The sequence below is a fragment of the Pararge aegeria genome, chromosome 10 (assembly GCF_905163445.1).
Source record: "Pararge aegeria chromosome 10, ilParAegt1.1, whole genome shotgun sequence".
NCBI classification, from domain to species: Eukaryota; Metazoa; Arthropoda; class Insecta; order Lepidoptera; family Nymphalidae; genus Pararge; species Pararge aegeria.
The window spans coordinates 1,006,911-1,034,456 of NC_053189.1; the positions used below are offsets into that span (position 1 = coordinate 1,006,911).

At 36.4% G+C, this 27,546-nt stretch overlaps 1 protein-coding gene across 1 annotated transcript; it reads left to right on the plus strand.

Moving 5' to 3' along the window:
* Positions 1-419: 419 nt before the first annotated feature.
* LOC120626858 lies at positions 420-27,203 on the plus strand. Its single transcript, XM_039894635.1, has 4 exons — positions 420-554; positions 8,986-9,412; positions 9,950-10,152; positions 25,968-27,203. The coding sequence occupies exons 1-4, from the start codon at positions 540-542 to the stop codon at positions 26,142-26,144; spliced, it is 822 nt and encodes a 273-aa protein (XP_039750569.1). The 5' UTR covers positions 420-539; the 3' UTR covers positions 26,145-27,203.
* The last annotated feature ends 343 nt before the right edge of the window (positions 27,204-27,546 follow it).

Here is a 27,546-nt window from a genome sequence, read left to right on the forward strand (position 1 = left end):
CATCGTACCAGAACGCTTAATCTCTTGGTGGCATGTGTATGTCATTATGTAACTAGCCATGAATGAAAATTCCCAGAGAAAATTCAGAAAATATAAATTCCCAAATTGTCGGATAAAAAACGGGACCTCCCACTTGAAGGACCAAAGTGATCTGGGTGGTGAGTTGACAAAAGGGAGCCAGTAAGTAATCTAAAAATAAGGTGAAAGTTAAAACCAATAAACCACATTCATAAAATTATTGTACTTACGTGATTTACGTAAACCTCGGACGTGCGTTTTCGTGCGCTCGTTACGTAAGGCGTGCAAATTAACATACCGAACCAATTTCCGACTTATCACAGTGTAGAGGACGGCTGTTTTAAAAGTAAAAAGTAAAACAACTATTGTTTTGTTGGACAGTTGGAGTCAGTGGCCTACACCCGGCACTCGCGGTCAAACGTTGGCGCGATCAGGCTGTGTCGAATAACAAACCATCGAAACTTTTTCAACGCGGTTGTGTGCTCCATATATTTTATCTGTGATAATCATTTGTTTTAATCATGTGGCTCGCTGTGGTAAGTTTTAATTTGTTGGTTTTTTTAATTTTTGTTTACAGTTGGTGTTTTAGGTGCACTCAGGCTGGGTCCAAAAATAAACTTTTTAGACTGTAGTTTCCCGCGCATTTCCGCTAGTTTTTTTTTTATATTTGTATTTTAATTATCTGTAATAACAATCGTTTCTTAGTATTTTAGAAATTCGAATTAAATTTTTGTAAATAGTCAGTTTCCGGTGCGTTTACTTTAGTCTAGCATTCTCGTGGAGCCTTTTTCACTTTCTTTTTCATTTTCTGTGATAAAACTTTTTTTTTGCCACTTTATATTTATACATTTGTATAAAATAAAATTCTATTCCTAAAATGTATTTGTTTATTGATTGCTTACACCGATCTTTTTTTGCAATTTTGCCAACTTGTTCGTTGTTTACAGCAATAAATAAAAGAGCTATAATATTTACAGTATACGCCAACCTGATTGTAGAGTTTTCTCTATTATTTATAGACATTGAGTAATAATATAGTATAGACTAGAGGAAACATGTGCCACAACATAATCTTTATCCACGCCATCGTCGGTCACGTGGTTGACAATAATACTGTATAGTAGCGTTTTATATTATCTGTGTAGTGCGTTCATAATCCCCCCGACGCCCCGAATCGGAAACAAAATGTGCGTTTGCCAATAGCATTTTGAAGGAATGCATATTAAAATTAAAACTTGTAAGTGTGTGTACCCACGTACACAATATACTCGTATAAGAAGATAAAGATGCTTACTTCTTTGGCTTTAATCAAAAAAGTTATTGACGTATTCTAAAAAAAATAACTTATTTAAGTATTTGTAAAGAAGAATTTATTTATTACACGACATCAAATTTATGAACCAATTGCAACCCCGCTTCTATTTAACAGTATTTAGGGATGCTGGAAACCATTCCGACACAAATCAACGCAGCCGTACAAAAGGAACCGATTAATTTGGCACATCCGGCCCAGGGAACCGCAAAGCGTACCAAATTCGTCTCTAGTATGTAGAGTATATTACTGATAAATAGTATATAAATAATAATTTGTAGGTAATTATTTTAAAGATGGTAATTGCTAATAAATAAAGAACGTATGTACGTAGGTAATTCTGTGCCAATTAAAGCGTTACTTAAAAAAAATCTATATTTAATTAGCACGATGTCAATTACACATTAATCATTGTTGAAACACACTTTATATGCTTTATTATTGATTGATATTAGCATCTAATGATTAGAATCTATTAATAGTTTTAAATAGTTTCATCAAATTCATTGAAAGCCTTTAATTTGCGATAATTTATATCGAAACATCATTCATATAAATAAATACAACCGCGTCTTTGATTGAAGTTAGTTTTTATTTTTTGACCGGGCTTATCTCAGGAGCAGCTGTACCATTTATTAAAGTATTTTACTTTACTACGCGTAATCTATTTGATGTCGATGGTCTTATGTGTGTACGCGTGTTAACCATTTAAAAAACGAAACTCTATTCACTTGTTTTATATTACTCCGTAATTTCTTCATTACAAAATAAGAAGAAAATATCAACAAAAAAAAACATAGTAAATATAAAAATAGATAAGAATATAAGCTTTTGCAAATTTGTTACGTTAAATAAAAACATTTTTTTTGACAAAATGAGTTATGAAAGCAAGGACCCCTTGTGGGTAAAGGCCTCCTCCATTTTCTGCCACTCAGCTCTGTTAAGCGCTCTTTCAAGCCAGTTCTCGCCAGCCACACTCTGTAATTCATCTGCCCATCGTACCTTTGGCCGACCCCGTTTTCTAACGTATTAAAAAAAATATAAATAATCAGAAAAAATATTATTTAAATGGGCTAGTAATAAGTGAATTTCTTCATTACTTTTTATTAATAATAAGTTCTAATATTCACTATTACGGTTCACATAATGTATACTTTTTAAAAGGAATAGTAATTTGTAGTCCTCACTTAATTAAAACCGTGGAAAACGGAAAACCGGAATTTCTGTTTGCACAGTTCCAAGAGACTGCTAACCTAATCCTATGCGTTTTAGCCCATTTATTAGATATAACTGGAACTTGGCACAAAGACAGCGTACATCCTAAGACATTTCATCCTTAAATTTCCACAGGTTTTAGGATCGAAGTCAGGAAATTCTAGCTATAACTCATAAATCATTAGAGTACAAAATATTTGTATTATAAAATGTAAATACCTATTACAAGGGCAGCAACACACTATTTGAATAATTAATAGGAATTCAACAATTTACGTAGGTACCCAATTGACTTTATACATAATGGAAAAATATGTGCATAGTCTGCTAACTAAACTGTGCCGATAGTATAAAGCTTGCACAATCGCAATAATTTTGGAGTATTTTTCGAGGATACGCTATCACGTCAAAGAAAAATCGTCCTTATTAAACTCGCCTTGGGCACATATTTTTACAACTGTAGTAGGCTGTGTTATGATGATGGTGATGATCCCAAAGGACTTATTTCTTTTTCTTCTTTCGATGTACATCGAACTTCTCCAATGTTTATCATGTCACTCTCTACTCCAGCTATCTAAGTTAGCCTGAGCTGCCTGGCAATGGACTGCCGGCTTGGCAGCTCAGGCTCAGGATGGCCAAGATCATCCAGAATCGTGTATGGGGATATCAAGAAGACGGCCGATAGGCGCAGTGGGCAGCGACCCTGCTTTCTGAGTCCAAGGCCGTGGGTTCAATTCCCACAACTGGACAATGTTTGTGTGGTGAACATGAATGTTTTTCATTGTCTGGGTGTTTATCTATATCTTATAAGTATTTATGTAGGTATATTATTCATAAAATTATTCATCAGTTATCTTTATTGTAATACAACAGTATCGAGGCGGTCCCAACATTATCCTGAAGATATTTTTAAATTTTACTCGAAGAGCATTTAGAGACCTTTGTGTAGGTATAAGTAACCCAAAGAGTGCAGGTAGCATTTATAAAAGCATCCTGAGAGTCGAAAAGGAAAGTTATGATTCATGCACTAAAGTTCATCGCAGCCATATTGGGACTGGTTTTTAAACAGTTTTACTTAATTATAATTCACGTCGGAAACGAGTTTGTTTCTGAAACGTATGATTATGAAATTATCTATTTTGTAATGTAATAGCGTCCTTACTAGGATTTTAATAGGTACAAAGATTCGGTACGATAGACTGAGTTAAAGTGAAACTTCTTAAAGTTTTAAAATTATCTAAGAACTTCAATGAAAATCATTGTCACGGCGTCAGGCGCAGAAAAACCGCGCATGCGCGATGCTTTTTAATATATAATTTATAGCTCTATCTCTTCTTAATTCTTGGATAAGTATATCTTTCTTCTCTCATGTATATATTGTGATTTAGTAGTAGTAGAGCTGTCAGAGCTGTCAGAGCTAGCAAAGCTCTTAGGAAGAAGTACTATCGCCATGGATTTTTCTGCCGCAAAGCAGCATTGTTGTGTTCCGGTTTAAACGGCGTGGTTGCCGATGTAATTACAGGCCCATGAGGCTACACACCTACGCCTCAAATTGATGGACACAGGGCGGCATGTTGCAGGACGTGCTCCTTGCACGCCCTTAGAAGTGTTGCTCCGTTTATAGGCAATGGTATTCCACTTAACATCTGGAGGGTTATCTGATCGGTCTGTCAGTTATTACTATATATATTTTTTTTTGCACTGGGAAATGCATTGACGCATCCCTCCCGGAGACTAAAGAAATTATCTAACCTGTTTCCGGAAAGGAATGTGGGACTCGCTGACACGGCCAGAATATCTACTAAAACCCAGCGGAACGGTCTACGCCATACCGGGCCACCACAGGATCGCTTTCGCATGCTACTGTGGCATGCCGACGTTAAACCTACACCTCTCCCTACGTTAGGAGGGTCCATCCTTTAATTTAAATTAAAAATTATGTGCCTTAATTTAACTCTTAAATTCCGTCTAAAAGAACGCAACCTAACTACGTCACTACAAAAAATTGCGCTGCGATAACCATGAATTTACTTCAAATTGTAACCTTGTCTAGTATTGACTTAATTCCTTCGCGTCAAATAAAGAAGAACAAAAATTAAATTGCGTAAGTACTTATCTTACCTACCAGAAAATACAATCAAAAACTATTATTAAACCTCTATTTGCCTTCTCTAAAATAACAAATTTATGTACTATCTTAATCACAGAAACAAGAACATACAGAACTATCATTCAGCCTTTATTGCATGCTGTGAATTGTGTCCAAAAACAGTTAAAACGTCCCGCGTACCTATAACTTTGCACCCCCGGAATGATCAGCTCACAAACTTTACATTTTCTCTATTTCCTGGTAAACGTTTAGATCGTTAGAGGTAAAATAATTACTGTCAACTGCAAAATAGAATGAAGTGACTGACCTGCTCGAGAAACACTACTAAAGTGGAGTTGTTTTTAATACTTCAATATCAGGCGTGTATACGGTTTCTGTATGTTCTTAATTCTGTGACTTTAATGTAGTGCTAATAATATTTCTATCTGTAGGTTTATACTAACCTCTACCATGGTAGAGGTATTTCTATTATAGTATTTCTGTAAATTATAAGCATACACATGTTAGTTTTATTTCATGTATTTGCAAATAAAGAATCCCGAGGATCTATTTCACCCAAACTGGTGAGCTTAATACTCTAGAATACTAAAACTAGTATTCCAGCAGCTTCACAATTTATCAGCCTTCACTAGTCACCCACTTAAATATTTAAATACTGTATTTTAAGTGAAGAGTGACACCTTAATGTATCCACTTGCAACTTGTATATGCTAATTTAAATGTAGTGAAACTTTAGGTACCCACTTAAGAAATTCTCGGAAGGTCTTTGGTAGAGATTTCCAAATTCCACGGTCTTTTACCACTCCAGTCCAGCAACCTCCACGTCATCCACGACTCGTTTTAATTTTATCTGTCCACTTTGTGTAAGTAAAAGACAAAGTCAAAGTAAAAGCCAAAGCCCAAGAAAAATATTTCTTTATTCAAATAGGCACATAGATGGTAGTTTTTGATGCGTACATTAGGTTCATTAAAATATGTACACTGCAGCGAGATAACGGCGATAACTTATAACTAAAACTGCGAGGATTCTAGAAGAAGCCCTCAATAAACTTAGCCAGGTACTCTTTTAGTTATAACTATTTCATTTATTAATGACATTTTTTCCTCGAACTTCTTAAATAAACAAAGAAAGCATAGCATATGATCTTCATATCCTGCTCAGATTGACGTGCAAGTTCATTATAATATTCACGTTGTTATTGAGGTAAAACTATTTTTAAAAAAACCTGGTTAAAGCTTTTTTATCGTATATGTAATCCTTTATACTAATATATAATACGACTTTTCTATAAGCTTACTTAGTAGTGTAGTCAACTAACACTATATTTTTCGATGCGGTATCGCCAGCTCCCTGGGAGCCAAACTTAGTACGATCTATATGTGTGCCCGTCCACTGCCATTTCATCCTCTGGAGCTCTCATAATTTCTGATTTCCATGACCTCCCAGGCGCAGCGGTAAGCGCTATGGTTTTAAGTGGAAGATCCCGAGTTTGAGCTCGGGCAGGGGAAATTTGGGAATTTATTATTTTTTTTCTTTGGCCTGGTCTGGCTTCAGCCGTGCTAGTCACCACGCTACCGACAAAGTCGTGCCGCTAAGAGATTCAGCGTTTCGAAACCGAATAGTGCCATTCCCCTAACAACCCGGCCGTTACCATCTTACTGCATCATCATTCATCACTTACCAGCAGGTTTTGATTACGCAAACGATAAAAAAGCTTGGGTGTGAACAATAGCTCTAACCAGGTTGCTTCTTAAATATTTTCTAATGACAATGTGAGATGGTGATAACAAAAAATACACCCGGCTAAGTTTGTTGTGGGCTTCTTCTTAGACCAGGGCGCGTTTGGAAACCTCGTAGCTTTAGTTTTAAGTTTACGATTGTAGTTATCGCCATCACTACTCACTGCTATGTACACATTTTGTATATAATGAACGCATCAAAAGTGCCATCTATGTGCCTATTTGAATAAAGAAATATTTGACTTTGACTTTGACTTTGTTAGATTGCAATCAACGGCAATTTTATCACGTAGAGAGAGAGATCAGAGATCTATCCTTCTGAGTGACTTTGAGTTAACGTACAACTTGAATAATTTATTGTAGATATATCTTTAAAAGCACGCAATGGGTGTCAAATGTCATTTCATTTACTTTTCATGAGGCAATGGCAAGATACTCTTCATAACATTGAGATGTTATTACCTCTAGAAATTCAATTCAAAATTGAGTTTAATATGTAGATTCACCTAATATTGACACTAAACTTAGAGCTTTTCAATTAGGGATATTGCTTACCTATCTATTGCTCTAACAAAACCACGATAATTACTTCCTTTGACAAATAATATCACCTATCAACCCAAGCTCCAGGATTCAGGCCTGAGGCTCGTTCGCTTCTTATTTATTTTCGATGTCAGGACCCCGAGTATGCAATTGTTGTCGTGCCTCAGTGATCGACGAATGACCTCTAAACTAATGAAAACAATGAAAATGAAGACGTCTATGATTATTATATAAAGAAGCTTGTTTTCAATCAACAGTACAAGTTTTTTTTTTTTTTTTAATTGTGAAAATACTTACGGTAACAAAGAAAACACAAAAATAACTCGCCTAGTATGGGTACCAACGTAAATTGTATTTCGTAATTGTTTTTTTCAATTTTATAATATTTTTTTTTCATTACTACATTTTTGTCATTGATCGACCAATGAGAGAGGTTGAACTAGTGTTGCGAGACAAATGCGGACTCTACAGGTATTGGTATCTCACTGGCCCCTAGTAACCGGTACTGTGGGTAATTAACGTGATACATGATCCAAAAACACAGTAAGTAAGTGAGTAGGTACATGTTAAGCGGCTGGTATTTGAGTTACGCAACCTACATTCACGTATCATCGGCTTCGGACGAGTTTCAAACAGAACCCGGTTTCACTATATTTGGGAACGTTATTGAGTTAAAAATACATTAATTTGTTTAAATACTCCAATTGTTATGATAAAAACGCTATAAATAATTATTTATTTTAAGCTTTTTGTACATATTGTTTTAATGCGCGCCGCGTGCATTTCCAATTTATGGAATTCAATTTTCTTTAAAATTAGTACAATTAAGAAAATTTAAGAAATCTTCTTTTACATTTGATAGCTAAGTGTAACATCATACAATGAGTTAGGAGCCGAACACAACAACACAACTAAGTAATAGCCAGACGGGCGGTGCGAAGCGGTGGGTTGAGGAGTATTGTGTAAAATAGCGGATGTAAGTTGGCAAAATAAAAACAAACTATCAGTAATTGCATGACGATGAAGTCGCAGAGAACCGCTAGAAAAGTTGTAAAATCTAAGTATCAACGCGTGTCCGTAAATGCTACGCAAGTAGGTACTATCCTAGGTGATATAAGTCCGGAGCATCAATACATGCTAATAAGTGTAAACGTATTTATATACACTTTCTATGACATAACACCACCGGCTTATGAAACGTCGAAAATTATCATATTAATAGTATTGTATGATAGGAGGCCCTAGAGATCTTATTTATTTATTTACACAAACAACTTACATGCACTATCAAATAATCTTATTATAACATGTACTGTATGTTTGTCAGTTACAGGTGTAGTACATTACACCAATACAAATATACATAAGCTTGATTATGTAATAGATACAGATAGCAAGCGGAAAAGCTAAACAAAATTGATGAGTAAAAACTGACATATACTTATACCTATTTACGTCCGTTTTCCATATAGTTAATCTACGTTAAATAGTTAAAAATTGTATATATATTTTGGACAATAACAACGTTGTCAAGGAATAAATCTATAGATTACGGATAGATTGAATACTAAAAGTGGATGTTAAAGAATATAGAAATATATATCGATTCTTGTTCTTCATTTTATAGTTTACTTGTCACCTTATCGTTTTAACAATATATACATAAATAAATAGGCGGCAATTGGATATTTTTTTTTGGACGAGAATTATGAGAGTAAATTTCAAGGTGAAGTTGAGAGTACACGAGAGAGAAGAAAATTACAGAGAGAAGGAGAAAACGAGCTAAACGTCGTATATCTAATCAACCATGTGAGCCCAACGCATACGCGCTTTTTGAGTCAATGATTTTAACATTTTCGTGTACGGTGCATTTGTTTTTCCAAATGAAAATTTTTAGTTAGTTAAAAATCTTATATCAGAGCTTTCGTTACTATATAAAAAAGAGAGTATTTAAGCAACCGCGCAATACCTTAGAGAAATCTAAATAAAATACCTAAACATGACCATTCTTAAAAGTCGTTTAAATTAAAATACATTTTTGTTACAGGTACTCACACTATGTCTTCTTGCAAACGCAAACACATACACTTCAAGGCAGCAACGACCATATTCAGCAGCCACAGAAGCACAGATCCGATTCGCCATCGAGAACAATTACGACGACACCGGGCCGGGGGCCAAGGGGCAGGAATACGCGTACAAAACATATAAGACCCTGGAAGACGCCCTCGTTTCCTACCTCGACGACCCAGACACTAAACTGCCGGATCACGAGAGAGAAAAGGCATTGAATATTCTCGAACTTCAAAACCAGGGTGGCTACAGCAACCCTACGATACGACCCTTCCCGAACACAGTAGAGGAATACAACGCATACGCGAAACAAACTATTCCACCCGTAGTCCGACTAAATATACCAAACAAGCAGGCTTTCCAGCATCCTACTTCCAATTACGGGTTCTTGAACTTGAAAGGTTAATATAATTTATTTTCTTACTTACCGTATGTTTCGTCAGGGTTACCCTGCGCAAAATTTCTAGTTACTACGGGATAAGTCGATCTTATCGGGATCACCAAATTTCATTAAAATCTATTCAGCTGTTCTAACGTAGCTGAGTTAGAACCATCCACAAATCTTCAAACTTACAGATTATTTAAAAATTATACCAAATCGGTCAATTCATTTTGTTTTTATACATACCAGAATTTGCATAAGAGATCACCCGCGTGGATTTTCTTTTCGTGACAGGCTGATTCGAAATAATTTTCATCTCTTTATGCGTATGTTAATACACAACATGGTCTATTGGCGTGCCAAATTTCATTAAAATCTATTCAGCTGTGTCAACTGTTTGAAACAGTTAGTGAATGTCTATATCATAAACTACATATTCTAAGCAAATGAATCAAAATTTTAGCTGGACTAAAACGGTAACTTGGAACTACTAACAAGAAAGTATTGGAAAGAAGTACAAAAAATATAATTGTCTACAAATAAAAATCTATTTCAGACTTCCAACAGAACGCCTTGCTACATGGCTCCCAGCAAACCAGAGTGAACGACGGGTACAGTTATCAGAAAATACAAGCAGCTAAAAGCAATCCAGTGAGCCTGGCGCATTACACACGAGGCTTTACTGGGCATGAGCAGCAGTCGACTGTCAACCAGCAGTTTGACCCTAATCCCCACTACAGCTTCTCCTACGGTGTTCATGTAAGTATTTATGTGATATATATATATATAATAAAGATTATAATATTCCCTTCAATGGGTAGTTGAAATAAACACGAAATTGCGTTTCTGTGAAAATACAAGAAACAACATTTAAAGTCTTTAATTTAGGTCTTTGAAAAAAATAATATCATGTTGTAAATCAAGCTCTCACCTATGACTGTAAATGTCACTGATGACTTTAAAAAAGGTTGAGAAAAAGGAAAGGTCGAGAAGGGAGGTTTTCTTTACATCTATATATATAAAAATGTTATGTTGGGTTACGCATCAAAGATTGTTTTTATCTATTTTTCTCATCCATTCCATCACAATGTGCCACAGCGAAGCGTGGCAGGGTACAGTTAGTATATATATTTTAAAGGAGACAGACTTATTTACAATCCGAAATTAACTCCAACTCCAAGGCCCGAAATCAAGCCCGCGTTATGTTGTTAAAATCGTTAGGGTACCATGTTCTCTGAGCGCACCTCACGCCGTAGCAACAAATTTCATCCTCACCACCTGATATTCTTCTCCCACTTTTATACCAGATCATTTCTACCGTGCACTTGCATACTTTAATATTAAGGACGATCAAAACGCGCGAAGCTTGTCAGCTAAGTTCTAGCCAGAACAAGGAACTGGCGATACACCTACCGTGTGGTAAAGAATATACTCAAAATTGTTCCCGTGGTTTCAATAATATTATAAAAGTGCCTTTACGATTGTTCGCCACTTTTGACACTTTTAGAGGCTATGGCTGCAGCTGCAAGGTTTAATATTTAAAGCGGGTAAACAAGCTAGTGGTTCACCTGATATTAAGTTATCACCACTGCGCCAAGAAAGTCGACAAAAATTACCTATTTGATATTTTCAGAAGCAGCCGTTAAAGGTATTTAATAAGTTTATACCTAGTTTTTTAATTTTTTTTATTCCACTACAAGTTAGCCATTGACTGCAATCTCACGTAAGTGGTGGTAAGTGATGATGCAATATAAAAAAGCGGGCTTAACTGTTAGGGAATATGGTAGTCATACCCCTAATCGGTTTCAACACTAAATCGCTCAGCGGCACGTCTTTGTCAGAAGGCTGGTAACTAGCCACGGCCAAAGCCTCCCACCAGACAAATGTCTTAACAATCTCATGCTAAAGGTATTATACATTTGGCAACATTGCCGCAGCCATGACTTTTATCAACTAGGATTATCCTTATTTAGTTGGTACGTCAATGTCAGGTCTCAACATCGTATTCGATAGAGCTAATCATTCACCTAGATGCTTTGTACCTATGAATGTCAAACACACCGCCGCAGGAGACTGGAGAAGCAGGTATAGAATAGATAGATCGCTAGGTTGCAAAGGCGGCCTTATCACTAAAATTAAAGTAAGTAAAGGAGTTTTAATTAGGTGTCAACACATAAATGATCTAAGTGTTATCTTTCAGGGTTCCTATTTCGGAGGAATTTTTCTAGATCAATTGGTAATCTTAGAACCAATTTATCATTTCTAACTAGATATATTAAATATAGCTTGTGTTATGGGTACCTACTTAATATAACTGCTGAATATTTTTAAGAATAATAAACATAAATACTTATAATGTATAAATAGATAAAAACCCAGACACTGAAAACATTAATGTGCATCAAACAAACATAGTCCAGTTGTGGGAATCAAACCCACAGCCTTGGACTCAGAAAAAAGGGTCACTGCCCACTGTTCCATTCGGTCGTCTAACTAATTATTCTTTATAGAGGTCGTTCTATATAAGATAAAAAATATACTAAATCACACCTTTAAATATTTCTAATTTTTCAACCGTTTGTTTTATCAGTTCTCAGCATCTTATGCACTCCTGGTTTAAGCTATGCAAATACAATGCAACAGTGCACGCCATTAAAAATAACAATATCATTACCGACCCACTATAGGACATGGGCTACCTCACAGAACTATAATATATAATAGAGTATTTCAGCTTTGTGAACATTATAGAGAACTTTCAGGCATGTTTCCTGAAGTTTCTTTCCGTCATTTTTTTTAAATTCCTTAATTTGCAATGTACAAATTCGATAGCCCTGATGAAGTCGGGAGACCAAAATTATAAAATCCGACCAAGTGTGAGTCGGGCTCGCACCAAGGGTCTCCGTTATCTATTCGGTTAGCCCACCCTAAATAATTATTTTATTCTGTTTTTATTGCTATACCGGCAACGGAAATACATTATCTATGAATATTGCAACTATCTAACAAGAACTACTCATAAGCTACAGCATGAAGACAAACGGACAGACAGACGGACGGACAGCGCAGTCTTATTAATAGGCACCCGTTTCACGCTTTGGGTACGGAACCCTAAAAAGCACGAAGTTAATCTGCGCCTGATTATAAACAATATATTTTTAATTTCTTCGTTACAGTTTAAAAGATAAGTATCTTTAATTATTTAGATAACATCACAATTGTTTTCATAATAATAATTGTTTATTTTTATTCCACTGAAAATAACAATGCAGGTATCAACTGAGTTATCTGCCGCGACTACGATAATATCAACATAATATAGAAATTAAACAGGTAGCTAAGTAATCGTAGAAAGTTGGCAGCTAACGTGGAAATCCGTAATTAGTTAGATATTACAAACACGACGCTATTATGTGCGAAGAGGTGATAAACGTAGTTGAAATAATGATTATAGGCAGGAAGATTTGATTTAAGGCCATTCCGATTTTTCTTTCATTAAGTAATCTTTAACTTTGAAATATGCCTGTATATCTTTAATTATAATAAAACTGTAGCTGGAAGATTTCTGTACATTTGATATATTTTGAAAATTTTGATCGGGGGATGCTTTGCGATGCGATAATGAGTCCAAAACAGATTTTATTTCACTTTTGTCTGTCTGTCTGTCTGTCTGTCTGTTTTTTATCAATTATACTTCATAGCTCCATTCAATTTGAACCGATTTTAATAATTCTTTTTTTATTTGAAAGTTTATACTAACAAGCATGTATTGTCTAATTTTAATGAAGATCTGATAAATATTGTCGGAGATAAAGGACACACAAACAACAACAAGGACTCTTCACAGATACTGTGCAAGTCGCAAGGCATATGGTACAACAATCGAATGCATGCGTACCATCCTACTGATATTATAAATGCGAAAGTTTGTGAGGATTGATTTATGGATGGATGGATGGAAGTATGGATGGATGGTTTAAGTGTATACTTTACTATGGTTTTATGTAAATTGGCTGAAATATAACGATGTATTCTAAAGATGTTATACCGACTTAAGCTACAGTAGGGTACCCATGTATAAAGACTAGCGAGTAAACTCAGCTCAGCTGCTTATGCAATCAGGAAAATTAGACAGCTTACCGATCTTGAAACAGCTAGACTTGTTTATTTCGCATACTTTCACAGTATTATGTCCTATGGGATCTTGTTGTGGGGAACAGCTGCAGATATTGAAAGTATATTTATACTACAAAAAAGAGCTGTACGATCAATATATAAACTTGGATCACGCGAATCGCTTCGTGAAAAATTTAAACAAATAGGGATACTTACAGTAGCTTCGCAATACATTTATAATAATATAGTCTTTGTGAGACAAAATATTAATCTTTATAAACAAAAAGCTTATACTAACAATCGACTTGAACAGAAATGGACATAATAATTTATGTATATAATACTAATGTATTATCTGCATATCGTCAGCGAAAGGTGCAGAACTCCTTTGTGGGGTTGAGTATACGCTTTTACAACATGATTCCTAAGGTAATTCTTGACCTACCAATACATACATTTAAAAAATGTGTAAAAACGCATCTAGTAAAGCGAGGTTACTATACATTTGATGAATTCCTCAATGACAAGGTAGATTGGAAGCAGCCAGCCTCGCTCTCATCTCCCGCAAGATAGAAAAATGATTGTAAATGTTGATGTTGGAAAAGAGCAACTACTAAGTTTCTTGCCGGCTCTTCTCGGTAGAATCTGCTTTCCGAACCGGTGGTAGAATCACTACAAACATACGTATTAATTTATTACACAGGTACCTTCTTATATAACATTTATTCTAGCTTTGACCAGTTTTTTGAAAGTTTTGAATATCTGCTCTACTTCAATATTTCTAAAGTTGTTTATAAGTAACATAAAAAGACATCTTATGAATATTCATATCATGACATAATATGTTACCTATATGACTATGACATTCAGTGACAGCGAACGGTTGTTGTGTGAAATTTAGTTGTGACGACTTATGTAGTCCTAGCATCAAGCTAGCATTCCGAGAGATAATTATCTCTACTAATTAACTAATTTCAGAATTTTCTCTGGTCTAGTCTGGTGGGAGGCTTTGGCCGTGGTCAGTTACCACCTTACCGACAAAGACGTGCCGCTAAGCGATTTAGTGTTCCGTTGCGATGTTGCGTAGAAACCGATTAGAGGTATGACTACCATACCTACTCTTTAACAGGTTAGCTCGCTACCATCTTAGACTGCATCATCGCTTACCACCAGGTGAGATTGCAGTCGAAGGCTAACTTGTAGTTGAATAAAAAAAAAGTAGCTACTTGCATAGGTCTGAGATGAAACCCACTATAGGTACAGACGGTATTGCTTTCTTTCTTTCGATTGTCACTTTAAGTGAACTCCGTTTAATTGATCCGCAGTTCCGCATCCTAAGAAACATTCTAAAGATTGTTAAACTTTAAAATGATGTTGGAAAAGAGCAATCTGCTGAGTTTCTTGCCTGCTCTTCTCAGTGGAATCTGCCTTCCGAACCGGTGGTAGAGTCACTACAAACAGACTGACTTGACGTTTCAAAAGTGCTTATTAATTAGGCCTACTTGAAATAAATTAATTTTGAATTCGAATTAGAATTTAAAGGGTAAAACATTACCCTATTACTAAGTCTCTCTGGCAATCAGTTTGCCTGTCCGTCCGTCTGTCACCAAGCTATATCTAATAAACCGTGATAGCTATACAGTTGAAATTTTCACAAATGATGTAGGTATCCCTATAACAACAAATACTAAAAAACAGATTAAAATAAATATTTAAGGATGCTGATTCTTTTGCCGTTTTTATTGATGATGCGGAGCCGTTCGTGCGCGAATTCAACTCGCACTTGGCCGTTTTTTTTATTGCTGTTTAACTATAGGTTACTTAACTATAAATCCGGCCCTGAATCTGTAATAGGAACATTCTTATCGCGCTTTTTAAACTCTAACCAATAACTCTTAGTTAGTGACGTTAAATATTAGAAGTTCATGTATGAAGAGGTGTCAAATTTACGACATAAAGTCCATTCATCCGTCTTAGAAACGGTCACCTTTGTGCCGTATTGGCCCGAGCCGTATTTTCTCGCACGCGCAGCTGTGCTATTAAAGGTTGCGAGTGCAGCGTACATCCGCAGGAAAATTTGGCATTTTATATCGAGCATGCCATGCCGTAGTGAAAGCTTATGTTTGTGGATCGTACTTATTGTAGTACCTACGTCGAACAGATGTTATGCTAGGTATATATATTTTAGTATAGATTCGGAACCTAATGACGTTGGATCCTTTATTATAAATAGGTAGAAAACACAATGAACCCAAACCTTCGCGTGATGAAAAATAGTGTCTATTCCACTTTCGTTTGCCTACTCATATTTTTGATCTAAATTTGCCTTTTACTTGTCTTTATTATTTATCATAAGAATAAAATAGAAAAACAATTTATTCAACAACGCATAAATGTAAAATGCCAAATTCTCCTGCCGGTGTACCGACACTATGAAATAGAACAGACTCATTTTGAACGCAGTTAAGATTTCAATGCCACCGAGAATCTGAGCCCTGAAGGGCTAATTGTGTAATTTCAATCAGCGTAACCTTGCCTATTGATATTTAACCAATGATCGGTTGAAAAATCAGTAGGTAAGGCATCTTGGTAGTTCATTACTATTTGATTTATTTAGTTTTGGGTTGACCGTCGAATTTGAGAAATGACTTTTTTTTTTTTTAATCTTTATTTAAAGAGCTTTGTCGTCAATGCGACTATGCCGCTCTGTTAAAGCCACTAATTATATTTAGCTTACCGCTACATTATATAAATCAATTAAGTTTTTTGGTAATTTGGATGATATGTTTCCTAAAACTATATTTATACCGCCAATAGATTGGTATATACAATTTGTATTAAAAATGGAACGTCTCATGGACTCATTCCGAACACATTCCATCAAAATATGGAATACGTCTTCCACCACACCACATTCTGTGCAGTTGGGTGTTGGAGCCTTACCCATTAAATAGGCAAATTTATTTTTAATGGAATGTGTCCGGATCGAAGTCGTAACAAAACTACAGTGTCCCTCCTATTCATTGAAGTGTCTCGAATCCAAGGAGTCATCAAATGACTTTGTGTAGAAACAAATACTTATGCGACGACCTACCTTGAGCTAAGCTGTGGTTTTAAGTGGGAGGTCCCGGAATCGATCCACGGCAAGGCTAATTTGCGAAATTTAAATTCTGAAATTTTCTCTGGCTTGGTCTGGTGGAAGGCTTCGGCCGCGGTAACTAAGCCACCGACAAAGACGTGTGCTAAGCGATTCAGCGTACCGGTACGATGTCGTAGTCGTAGAAATCGCATAGGGGTATGGGTTTAATACAGGTAACTGCCATAACCTTAACCGGTCAGCAGACTGCATCGTTACTAACTACCAGGTGAGGTAGTAACTTGTAATGTAATAAAAAAAAATGTAAAGAATAAACGTTAAAAATTTAAATTATGAGAATCATTGGAAAAAAAAGTTTTTGATGTGGTTATTTCTAAATATTAGCCAATTTCAATAGTAATGTTTAAAACCGATTTAAAAAAATGAGTTTATCAAGGTACGTATGCATGTAATATTATTGGAATGAAGTTATTAGCAGCATTTAGCTTTATTTTTGTACGTAATCGACTCCAATTAAAAACAAACTTGTTACCCGTCTCTTTCCATTAAAAGTGTTTTAATCAAAATCTACGTAAGTAACTGCGTAAGTTGATTAAAAAAAAAAGTAACAAGGAAGCGAAAGTAAGCGGTTAAAGTCGTTACAATACATTAAATCTTGGTATCTAAATAAAAATAAAAATACATAAGCCCAGCCGTGCCAGTCAACCTTGTCTTGTTTACGAGTTTCCATCAGTCAGTTTTATTGTAAAAACTTCTTAATAAGTCCTTTGTAAAAAAAAATACTTATCACTTTATAAGTCCTGCAGTAAAAGGTTCCGGGTTCAAAAAGAAACTCTAGACTGATTTAGGCTGGTTGAATAACCTTTCTATTTTTGGTGTAGGTTCTTAGATCTATTTTAGTCCACCTAGTCTACTCTATATAGCCTACCTACATATAATTGAAGGTTGAATCAATTAGATACGTTAATAAACATTTTACATTGTTGATAATTCCATTACATAAGAACAGCTATTAATTCATTTGAAATTTATTTAATGCAATTTTAATAACCGTGAAATTCTGAATAACAAACAAATATGTAAGTAGCTACCTACCTTCCTATATTTATTAAACTTACATTATAAATATGTGAATAGCTGCCTACTACTATACTATACTTAATAATAAACTAACATAAAGATTTTAATAAATGTTCAATTTCGCGGTTTTCAAAATCTAACTAAGCATTTAACAAATTAATGTTACCTAGAAATGGAAATGCTAAAATTAACCTTTATAACAAATGTTTTGCTCTATTTCTTTATCGAATAGCAATGCAAACAAGATTTCGTAGGCTAAATACTAACTATGATGGCTACCTACTTTGTAGTTAGGAAGTTGGCCTCACTTTCGAGGACACCGAGTTTGATTCCCGGCACGCGTCTAACTTCCCGAAATTACGTGCATTAATATAACTTGCTTGCTAAGGAAATATTGTTATGGCGTCTGCTCCTGACCTGGGGTCAGACCTGGGTTTATGGGCTTTGGCAGTAGCTAGTTACCACACTACCATGATTAAAACAAGACAAAACGCAGGTGCAATTGCGGCTAATTTGTAGTGGCACAAAAAATCGTGAGGGACCCTGCATGCATGGGAGTTTTCTATTTTATTCTCTAAGGCTCTTGAAGTCTATCAATCCAAATTTAGCCTTCGAAACTTTCGAAACCCTTCTTATCGTACCAGGAGAACAGTGCCCTATAGTTGGTTATGATGCGGGCAACTTGTACTTGGCAATAATTTGACGTCATCAGCGCGAAAGCTTCGTTTGCATACTGAGAGGTATCAGTATCTAACAATAGTTTATTCAGAGTGTGCGTTGGACCGCATCGAACACCGTTCAGAGTATGATTTGTTCTTGTCGTCCACTATAGAAGACAATTGATCCTAAAGACATTCCCTTGTCAACGTAATGTCTATAATTAATTGACAAGTCCACTTTCGCAGTTACTAACTTAAGTAGTACTTAGTTTTTTTTTTGTTTATCTCCCGGGCGGACAAACTCGTTCCAGAGAAGCCCCCATAATTTAGAATTCCAATGAATTATTTAATTAATTTATTATCTATTAGTTTATTTATTTTTAATTCAATCCGTACGGTTAATAATACTAATAATACTAATAACACTAATTAAATACATAGTAAATTAAATTATACAAATTGAAAAAAAAAAACAAAAGAAAGAAAAAGAAAAATTAATCAAAAAACAAACTTTACATGATCATTAAAATAACCTTACTATAGTACCTACCTACTAGTAACAATGCTATGTTCTTACGTTAAGTTAAAAACTTGCTGCAATTGCATTTCTCTATCTATTTAATCTATTTTAAGTAGTTTTATAATGAGATCACATATGTGCATGAGATTTTAGGAACTTAAAAGGTGATGTGGCATATGTACGTGTTAGGTAGGTGTCCGCGCGTCACCATGAGCGCGCGCGGCGGGCGACTCTCCACTCACCTTGAACTGATACTCATTCACGGCGCAACCTGCAAGGCCGTTATCGGAATACTCTTATAAGGTGAAAGCTAAGCGCTCGTAGGGCTGCCACTTACGAAGATAAAATTTACAAAATTAAATTAAGATTTATCCAGACTCCATACTAATATTATGAACTTGAAAGTGTTTGTTTGTTTGTCATGTCGTGTGTCATGCATGCTCCGATCTTGACAAAATTTGGCACAGAGATGGCTTCGTCTGGAGATGGATATCATCATAAACATGAATTCGACCAATTGACGTCCACTGCTGAACATAGGGACTAGGTCTTTTGTAGGGAGTTCCACAATCCACGGTTGTGGGCCGCTTGCCTCTAGCGGCTCCCAGCGACTTGTCTGATGTCATCTGTCCACCTCGTTGGGGGCCGACCTACGCTACGTTTACCGGTGCGGGGTCGCCATTCCAGCACCTTAAGACCCCAACGTACATCGGTTCTCAGAGCTGTGTGCCCGGCCCATTGCCACTTCAGTATCGCGACTCGTTGAGCTATGTCGGTAACTCTAGTTCTTCTACGGATCTCCTCATTTCTGATTTGATCACGTACTCGCTGATTGACTCTGAGACTTCTTATGCGGCTTGTAGTATACGACCACGTTTGATATGGGCTGTTCTCACGAGAAAAAACTGGAGACACCTTCTGTAGGATATAAATAAATAAACTAAATATAAAAAGATATATTACAAACATAATAGTAAAAGATTACTATATTTCCAAAAAAAAAATTATCCTTACATTAAGTCCAATATTGCGTTTCTGAATTCAGTATGGTTTAGTTTTTTTTTTTACAAGAAATAGCAGTTTCTTATTTCGTTGGCAACCCTACCCGTGAAAGTAAATAAAACCTAAGCTAACGATTTTGCATTGAAAGCAGTAACTATTTATGTAGGTAAGATATAACAGCTCGTCTTTGATTTTCTGGTTTTATAGGACAAACATATAATTTATTTCATTCTACTTAACCCTAGCCTGCAATCTAAATTGGTACTAAGTAATGACTGATGATGCAGTCTAAAATAGAAGCGGGCTAAACTGTTAGGGGTTAGAAAGTTATATCATAGCCCTCCGCGTGACGTCGTACCAGAACGCTTAATCGCTTGGCGCCTTTCCACCAGATCAAAGAAGCTATTTCAGTATAGGCAGTATACATAGAAGGTGGCTTAGGTTCGCTGCCTGGCTTCAAACAATTTACGAATTTAACATTTTTCAAGTTTTCATTATCAGTCTAATTATCAATAATATTCTGACCCTTCTCATAGGAGAGTGAGATAAGTACTTTTGATAAGTTGGGGCCAACCAAAAAGACTCTCTTTATTACACTACGACACACATCGTCTTTTAAATGTTTGAAAAAAGGAGGAGTAAGTAAGTTAGTTAACCATCTTGTAAAATGTTAGCAATAATCGTGATTTTTAAAACAAATATGTAGGTAACGATTTTCAAGTACCAACTTACATCTTATCAAGATGACTCCGCATTACGAATCACGATTTTTTTACTGACGTAGGTATGTAAGGCAGTTACGAAATACTAAGAAAGAATCTAGATCAATGTCGGCTAATTACTTCACCATGCTACAGTTTGGAAGTTTATCTAAACAATAGGTTCATAATTGGCAAGGATGCCATTACGTGGTGTTTTATAAACGAGACTTACATTGCGCAGGCGCATATTGACTTAGTAATACTCCCACGGCTATAATAGTCTTGCGCATCATGTTTCTAAACTTTTTAAAGGCTATCGCTTTAAGTTACCATCTTAGGATTAAAATTGTTAGTGATATCCATTTCTTACAAATGACAATTTAAGCAACTAAATGTGTAACGTATCTTCTGTTAACACCTACTATAACTATTAACAATACATAATATTATGCAACATTTGTTTTGTTTTTTGTAGTTATTAAATTAATGAATACACTTTTATTGTACGCCAAAGAAAAAAAGTAGTAAAAGATTTATACACATAGAGAAAGAAAGTACAATTGATACTTATCGCTACATAGCGATTTCTTCCAGGCAACCAAAGGCCTAAAAGGAAAAAACATAGAAAAGAGGTAGGAGGTGCAATAAATTAAATTTAAACATTACATTTATATAATTCTCAGTACAATCACTAGACACTTCGTTGAAGGAGATAGGGTGGCACTTTGTATTACTTGTTCCCTGAATGCCCTGTGCAGAGTTGCTCTGTTTATTGGAGATAGTTTTACATTTACCATCACGTGCGTGGTGCACTGCTTAGTCAATCATTTATTACTAAAAAGTTACGTTTTCTGGCTATTAATATTGTTATACAATCTCTTCCTTTAATCTTAACTTTTAGTTTATTCACTGAATATTCTATACATAAATACTTATAATATACATATGAATACCCAGACTTTAAAAAACATTAATGCCCATCACACAAACATATTCCAGTAGTGGAAATCGAACCCACGGCCTTGGACTCAGAAAGCAGGGTCGCTGCAAACTGCGCCAATCGGCATATGTAACAAATAAAAAAATAAAAACTATTTGAGAAGCAACGCTGACAACAATTTTTCGAAGGTTCACTTCAGAAAAAGATGTTTACTTTACTCAATACCGCTACGTAAGTATCATCTGACCAAATCAAATGTGATACTTATCATACTATATTTTTTTTTCATTTGATTGATAACGTATCGAAAACATATCATATGTTTATTTTGATTGATAGTCAAAAGTAGGCCTAATATCATCATACTTATTTCGTAACCAGCAATGGACGTCGTTTGTGAGAAATGTATCAAATTACCGATCAAGGTAGGAAGCGTCGAAGGTGTGGCCGCTACCCGCTAGTCGTAGAACGTTATCACGCTCACGTTTTTGTAATCATCCGACCGCAACAGAACTATGTTAATACTTTTGGTTGTATGTTTGCACGAATCCCTACTCTCTGAAAGTCTCTTCGTCGGTTTGTCCTTGACGCCAAAACGACGGGGTTTGACGTGTTTTTGTGTGTCTGTCTGAAAATCGGTCCATAATTTCCGCCGCCACAAATTGGCATATTACCTACATATTTTTTTCACAACATGCTCAATATGGGTATCAAAGGAAAAGGTTTGACTAGTAGAATAGAATACCATCACATCAACCCGTTTCCGGCCCGCTATATATATAGAACTAGAAGGGGTTAAATTCAAAATTCATTTATTTCAAGTAGGCCTAATATAAGCACTTTTGAAACTTCAAGTCTGTCTGTGTGTAGTGACTCTTCCACCAGTTCGGAAGGCAGATTCTACCGAGAAGAAGCCGGCAAAAAACTCAGCAGTTGCTCTTTTCCAACATCAACAATTTAAATTTTACAATTTAAAATTCATTTTTCTATCTTGTTAGAGATGAAAGCGGAACCGGATGCTTCCAAGCAACCTTGTTTTCCATCACCGTTGAAGCAAGTGACATTTTAATTCCTTAAAACGCACATAACTTAGAAAAGTTCGATGTGCGAGCTGGGATTCGAACTCACCCCTACAAAATTGAAGTCGAGCTCGTATTTCTTGCCGGCTTCTTCTCGGTAGAATCTGCCTTCCGAACCGGTGGTAGAATCACTACAAACGGACAGACTTGACGTTTCAAAAGTGCTTATATTAGGCCTACTTGAAATAAATGAATTTTGAATTTTATCCAATGCGCTATCACCACTTCACACACGGTGGCGAATTTCATATTTTTTGTCGGGGGTTTTAAATTCTTTATTTATACTCACATATGTTAACAGTTAAAATCATCACCATTATTCACCTCGGATCTGCACGGATCTACTCTCTGAGTGACAGTCATGAGAACTCTCAGGCATGCCGGTTTTACCACGATGTTTTCCTTCACCGTTAAAGCCAGTGACATTAAAAAGTTAGAGGCCGGAAACGAAACTAGGTCCCTGCGAAAGAGAGAGTCTAAGATGCCCAATAGTATTTATAAACCATCAGTTAACAATTGAAGATATCATAATAAAAATTGTCTGTCAAGAATGTGACTTCTTTCATAAACAACCTTACAAAATTGCTGCGGTTAATATAATGGAGTCTACCCACTAAACCTGCGACTTACTAGGCTAGTATAGTCCAAGATTTGTTGTCGGCAAGCCTAGCCAGCAAGCTCAAGCTCAGCTAGTTCACACAAGTGAAGACTTAATTATAGTTTGAACAAATAATTAAAATTCATGTTAAAAAAAGTTTTATTCATGTAGACCTTATTACAGGCACTTATGAAGCATTCATACATTTAACATGTTACACTAATGTTAGTGATGGTGATAACTGCATTCGTAACTTAAAACTAAAGCTAGGAGGGTTCCAAAAGCGCCCTGGTCTTATAGAAGAGCCCACATCAAACTTAGCCAGTTTTTTTTTTGTTATCACCCTCTGAAAGTCAAGTTAATGTTGAGCTATGAAGTTAGAGCAATTCATACCTAAGCTTTTTTATCATACATGTAATCCTTAACATTATAATAATAGGATATATCCTATTAAATTTTTGCAAGCAATTGCCATCCATAAAAGGTATTTCAAACCTTGATGAAGCGTCCAAAAAAAGACATATCTCACTTTAGAACCGATATTTTACCATTTACACTGAAGAAAGAAACTGGGTTGTCGAATGATTCCAAGTACAGCCGATATAAAACTAAATGGAATCCTGGAATTAAAAATAAGTAACATAGTAAAAGCCATATGGTTCGCTAAAATGTAAGTGGTAATCAAATAATTACGGTTGTAAGAGCTATACGGAATCGATCATACAAAAAACAGCCTCCAGCAATAGGGCTGTAACTCATATTAAGTTGGTACCTACAATGTTATTATAGCTACGTATGCACTCGTTGTTCCGGTGATTGGCATGTTCAACTGTACTAACTAATACCATAAATGCGAAAGTGACTTTTTGTGTTTGTTTGTCCTCCCTTCACGCCCTAACTGAGTATCTACTTGATTTTCGGCCTAGAGATAGTTGAAATGACGCAATATAGGTTACCTTTCATCCCAGGAAAACAAATGGACGAAGAACACGGACAACGGATAAGACAGCTAGTATAATATAAATATAATAATAAATAACATCGAAATCTCTTTCTGCACATATTACACCTTAGTGGAATTGTAACTAAATAAAAGAATATAATATACATACATACAGAAACCGACAGATGATCGATGGAATGCCTAGGTGGTCTAATGGCTATCCATTCCATTTTACGCAGCAACGTCAAACGAGTCGCAGAAAGACGCTACAGATGGACCGCTTTTCCTGTATCGAATCGAAAGTCAATTAGATCAATCGACAATGATGGTCATAAAACTTTCGTACATGATAGATTTTTAATGGAACTTTCTATTTGACTTCAAGATCAGAAGTGGCAACCCTATATTACCGTAATATTGATTTTCTTAATAAAGTTAATTGCCGTACTTAATTGCATTTTATAGGCATTCATAATATCACTATACAGCTTTGAGTGTGTTAAATGAATGCAAGTCGTACATATATCATGCCTATTATGTTGAGTATCTTAGTACTAAATTTATAGAATGGGTACTCATTATGGTTAAATTCTTTAATTAGAATAATAATAAAAATAATCTTTTATTTCTGGAATCAGAGCTAATTTTTTTTGTTAGTAAAAAATACATTATTTCTAAAAGATAGTAAAAAAATAAATTATGCAATATGCATAATATTAGAATTAAAATAACTACTTCCAGCTGTGTATCAAAGTTTTTTTACTATTTTACTAAATTATCCATCAAAAAGGTAGTATGTGTTTTTTTTTTGTAAAGGTGAGAGAGTTAAAGTTTTCACAAATTGCGCATTTCTATTGCCGCTTATAAAAAGCTGTGCTGTGTGTGACCGTTCTTCTCTCTTTTCCACACAAAAAAAATATATACTACGACAAACCACACATCGCCTTCTAGCCCTAAGCGTAGCTTGTACCCATATAGGGTAGGTACTAAGAATACTCATGGATATTTTAATATACATAAATACTTATAATATACATATAAACAACCAGGTACTGAAAACAATTCATGTTCATCACACAAACATTTTACAGTTTTAGGAAAAGCCGTCAAAAATAAGATCTCGACTCGTTTAAATTTTACTTCCAACGCTTCAAGCAAAATACTGCACTGCCGCCTTTTTTCTAAACTTGAGTTGAGACTTCAAAAAGTCGAGTTGATGATAAGAAAGTTTATTAATTTCTTGGGGCTTTACTTTCGGGGGGCCAAGTTCGAACCCCGGCACTCACCACCTAAGAGTGTTTTAAGAATTAAACATTACTTGCTTTAACGATGATAGAAAACATCGTCAGGAAACCTGCATACTTGAGAGTTCTCCATAATATTCCCAATGACGTTTGAAGTCCACCAATCCGCACTTAGCCAGCGTGGTGGACTATGGCCTAAAGCCTCCGAACTGAGAGACGAAGCTGCATCCCTAAGAGTTATCCATAATTTTCTCAAAGACGTGTGAAGTCCACCAATCCGCACTTAGCCAGCGTGGTGGACTATGGCCTAAAGCCTCCTGACTGAGAGACGAAGCTGCATCCCTAAGAGTTATCCATAATGTTCTCAAAGATGTGTGAAGTCCACCAATCCGCACTTAGCCAGCGTGGTGGACTATGGCCTAAAGCCTCCTCACTGAGAGACGAAGCTGCATCCCTAAGAGTTATCCATAATGTTCTCAAAGACGTGTGAAGTCCACCAATCCAGACTTAGCCAGCGTGATGGACTACAGCGGAGTGCCCTGTGGTGGGCCGGTAATGGCTTGATGATGACGATGATTGTTATTATTTGTTACAGGATAAGCAGACAGGCGACACGAAATCGGCCCAGGAGACGCGCGCGGACGGCGTCGTGAGAGGCTTCTACTCCTTCATCGACGCGGACGGCAAGCAGCGAACTGTTCACTACACAGCTGATGATAAGGAAGGCTTCAAGGCCAAAGTTCAGCTCACGGACAGAACCAACCTACAATAGACACAGCTAGACTAGTATAGGCTCTAAAAACTGAATAGCACTGGACGGAATGTCTCTAATAATCTCTGCTAATATTATAAAGCTGATAAGTTTTGTTTGGTTGGACGCACTAATCTTCGAAACAACTGATTGGAATTAAGAAATACTTGTTTGTTGTAGTCCATTTATCGAAAAACAGAATGCGACAACCAATCATTGCAGTTTTACTGGAGTTCATTATCCTCATTACTAATTCAACTGATGGACGCCCACTGCTGGAGAGGTCTTTTGTTGGGAGATCCAAAATCGACGGTCCGGGGCAGCTCTAGCGGCTCCCAGCGGCTTGATGTCGTCTTTCTACCTCGTTGGGGGCCGACCTACGCTGCGTTTCGTCTTGTTCGCGAGTCGTCATTCCAGCATTTTAGGTCGCTGACGGCCATCGTTTTTGACCGCTGAAGCTTAGAGCAGTTCGATTCGTATAATTTCATGGTACGAATTTTAGCCCGTATGGTTTCAGGTAATATCGTCAAGGTAAATCATAAATGAAAGAACTAAAGCGATGGCCAAGTAAACGCGTCCAACCTGCATCGTTCGTGCAAATCTGCGTCTCATTTGCGACTTATCACCAGACTTTCGCGTGTTGCACAACATGTGATTGTTTGTTAATAAGCTTAAATATGGACGCGACTACTTCTTCTTCTTTTTCTGTTCCTCCTGTCCTGCCCGGGCCTGTCTTCGTACTTGGTTGGCCGGAACCGTCCGTTATACGTGTGCCGCTAGTGCGGGTCCCGGCTGGATCACAGCCAGCCGAGCTCACTCCTGAAGCTTAGCACCAGCCGAATGCTTCAGGGAGATACTCGATCTCATTCTTCTGACACTCCATTTCATTGGAGCATTGAGACTTCTAAACGAACGCGCCGTGTCTTAGGTAGCCCCTCGCCCCCAACCTACAAGAGTACGTGTGTGGAGCTTAACACAGCCCTCCGCAACGACTGCTTTACTGTTTAGAGGCGGACTCCCTACATTTATGCCGTTGTTGCGACCCCATAGCTTTCCGCTGGTGTCGTACGAATCGACTAAGGGAATGTAACGGAGTGGGGGCTTTCAGTCCTGCAATGGACTGTTATAGGCTATTGACGGTGTTTCTTCTGTCTCCATGCATGCTCTGCACACAAGGCTCGGTTATACCTTACTTAGAAAGGTGTTTATTTAGTGGGCAATGCCCTGTTATCAGTGACGCGACTACTTGACCTACGCTTTGTCTTTCCAGGTCAAACTGGAAGATACTCCTAGTTTTAACTTTGCATAAAATAAGCTCTAAAGTTAGTCTCGAGAGTGCCGTGAGGCTCAAATCAACTTAAGCAAAGAATTAATGAAAAACCTCTTGCTATGTAATAAAAACTGCAAAGTAAAAGTATCAGGT

Coding starts and splice junctions, on each gene's coding strand:
- LOC120626858 (XM_039894635.1), top strand. Junction 9,413..9,949: donor CGGGTTCTTGAACTTGAAAG/GTTAATATAATT, acceptor AATCTATTTCAG/ACTTCCAACAGAACGCCTTG. Junction 10,153..25,967: donor GCTTCTCCTACGGTGTTCAT/GTAAGTATTTAT, acceptor TATTTGTTACAG/GATAAGCAGACAGGCGACAC.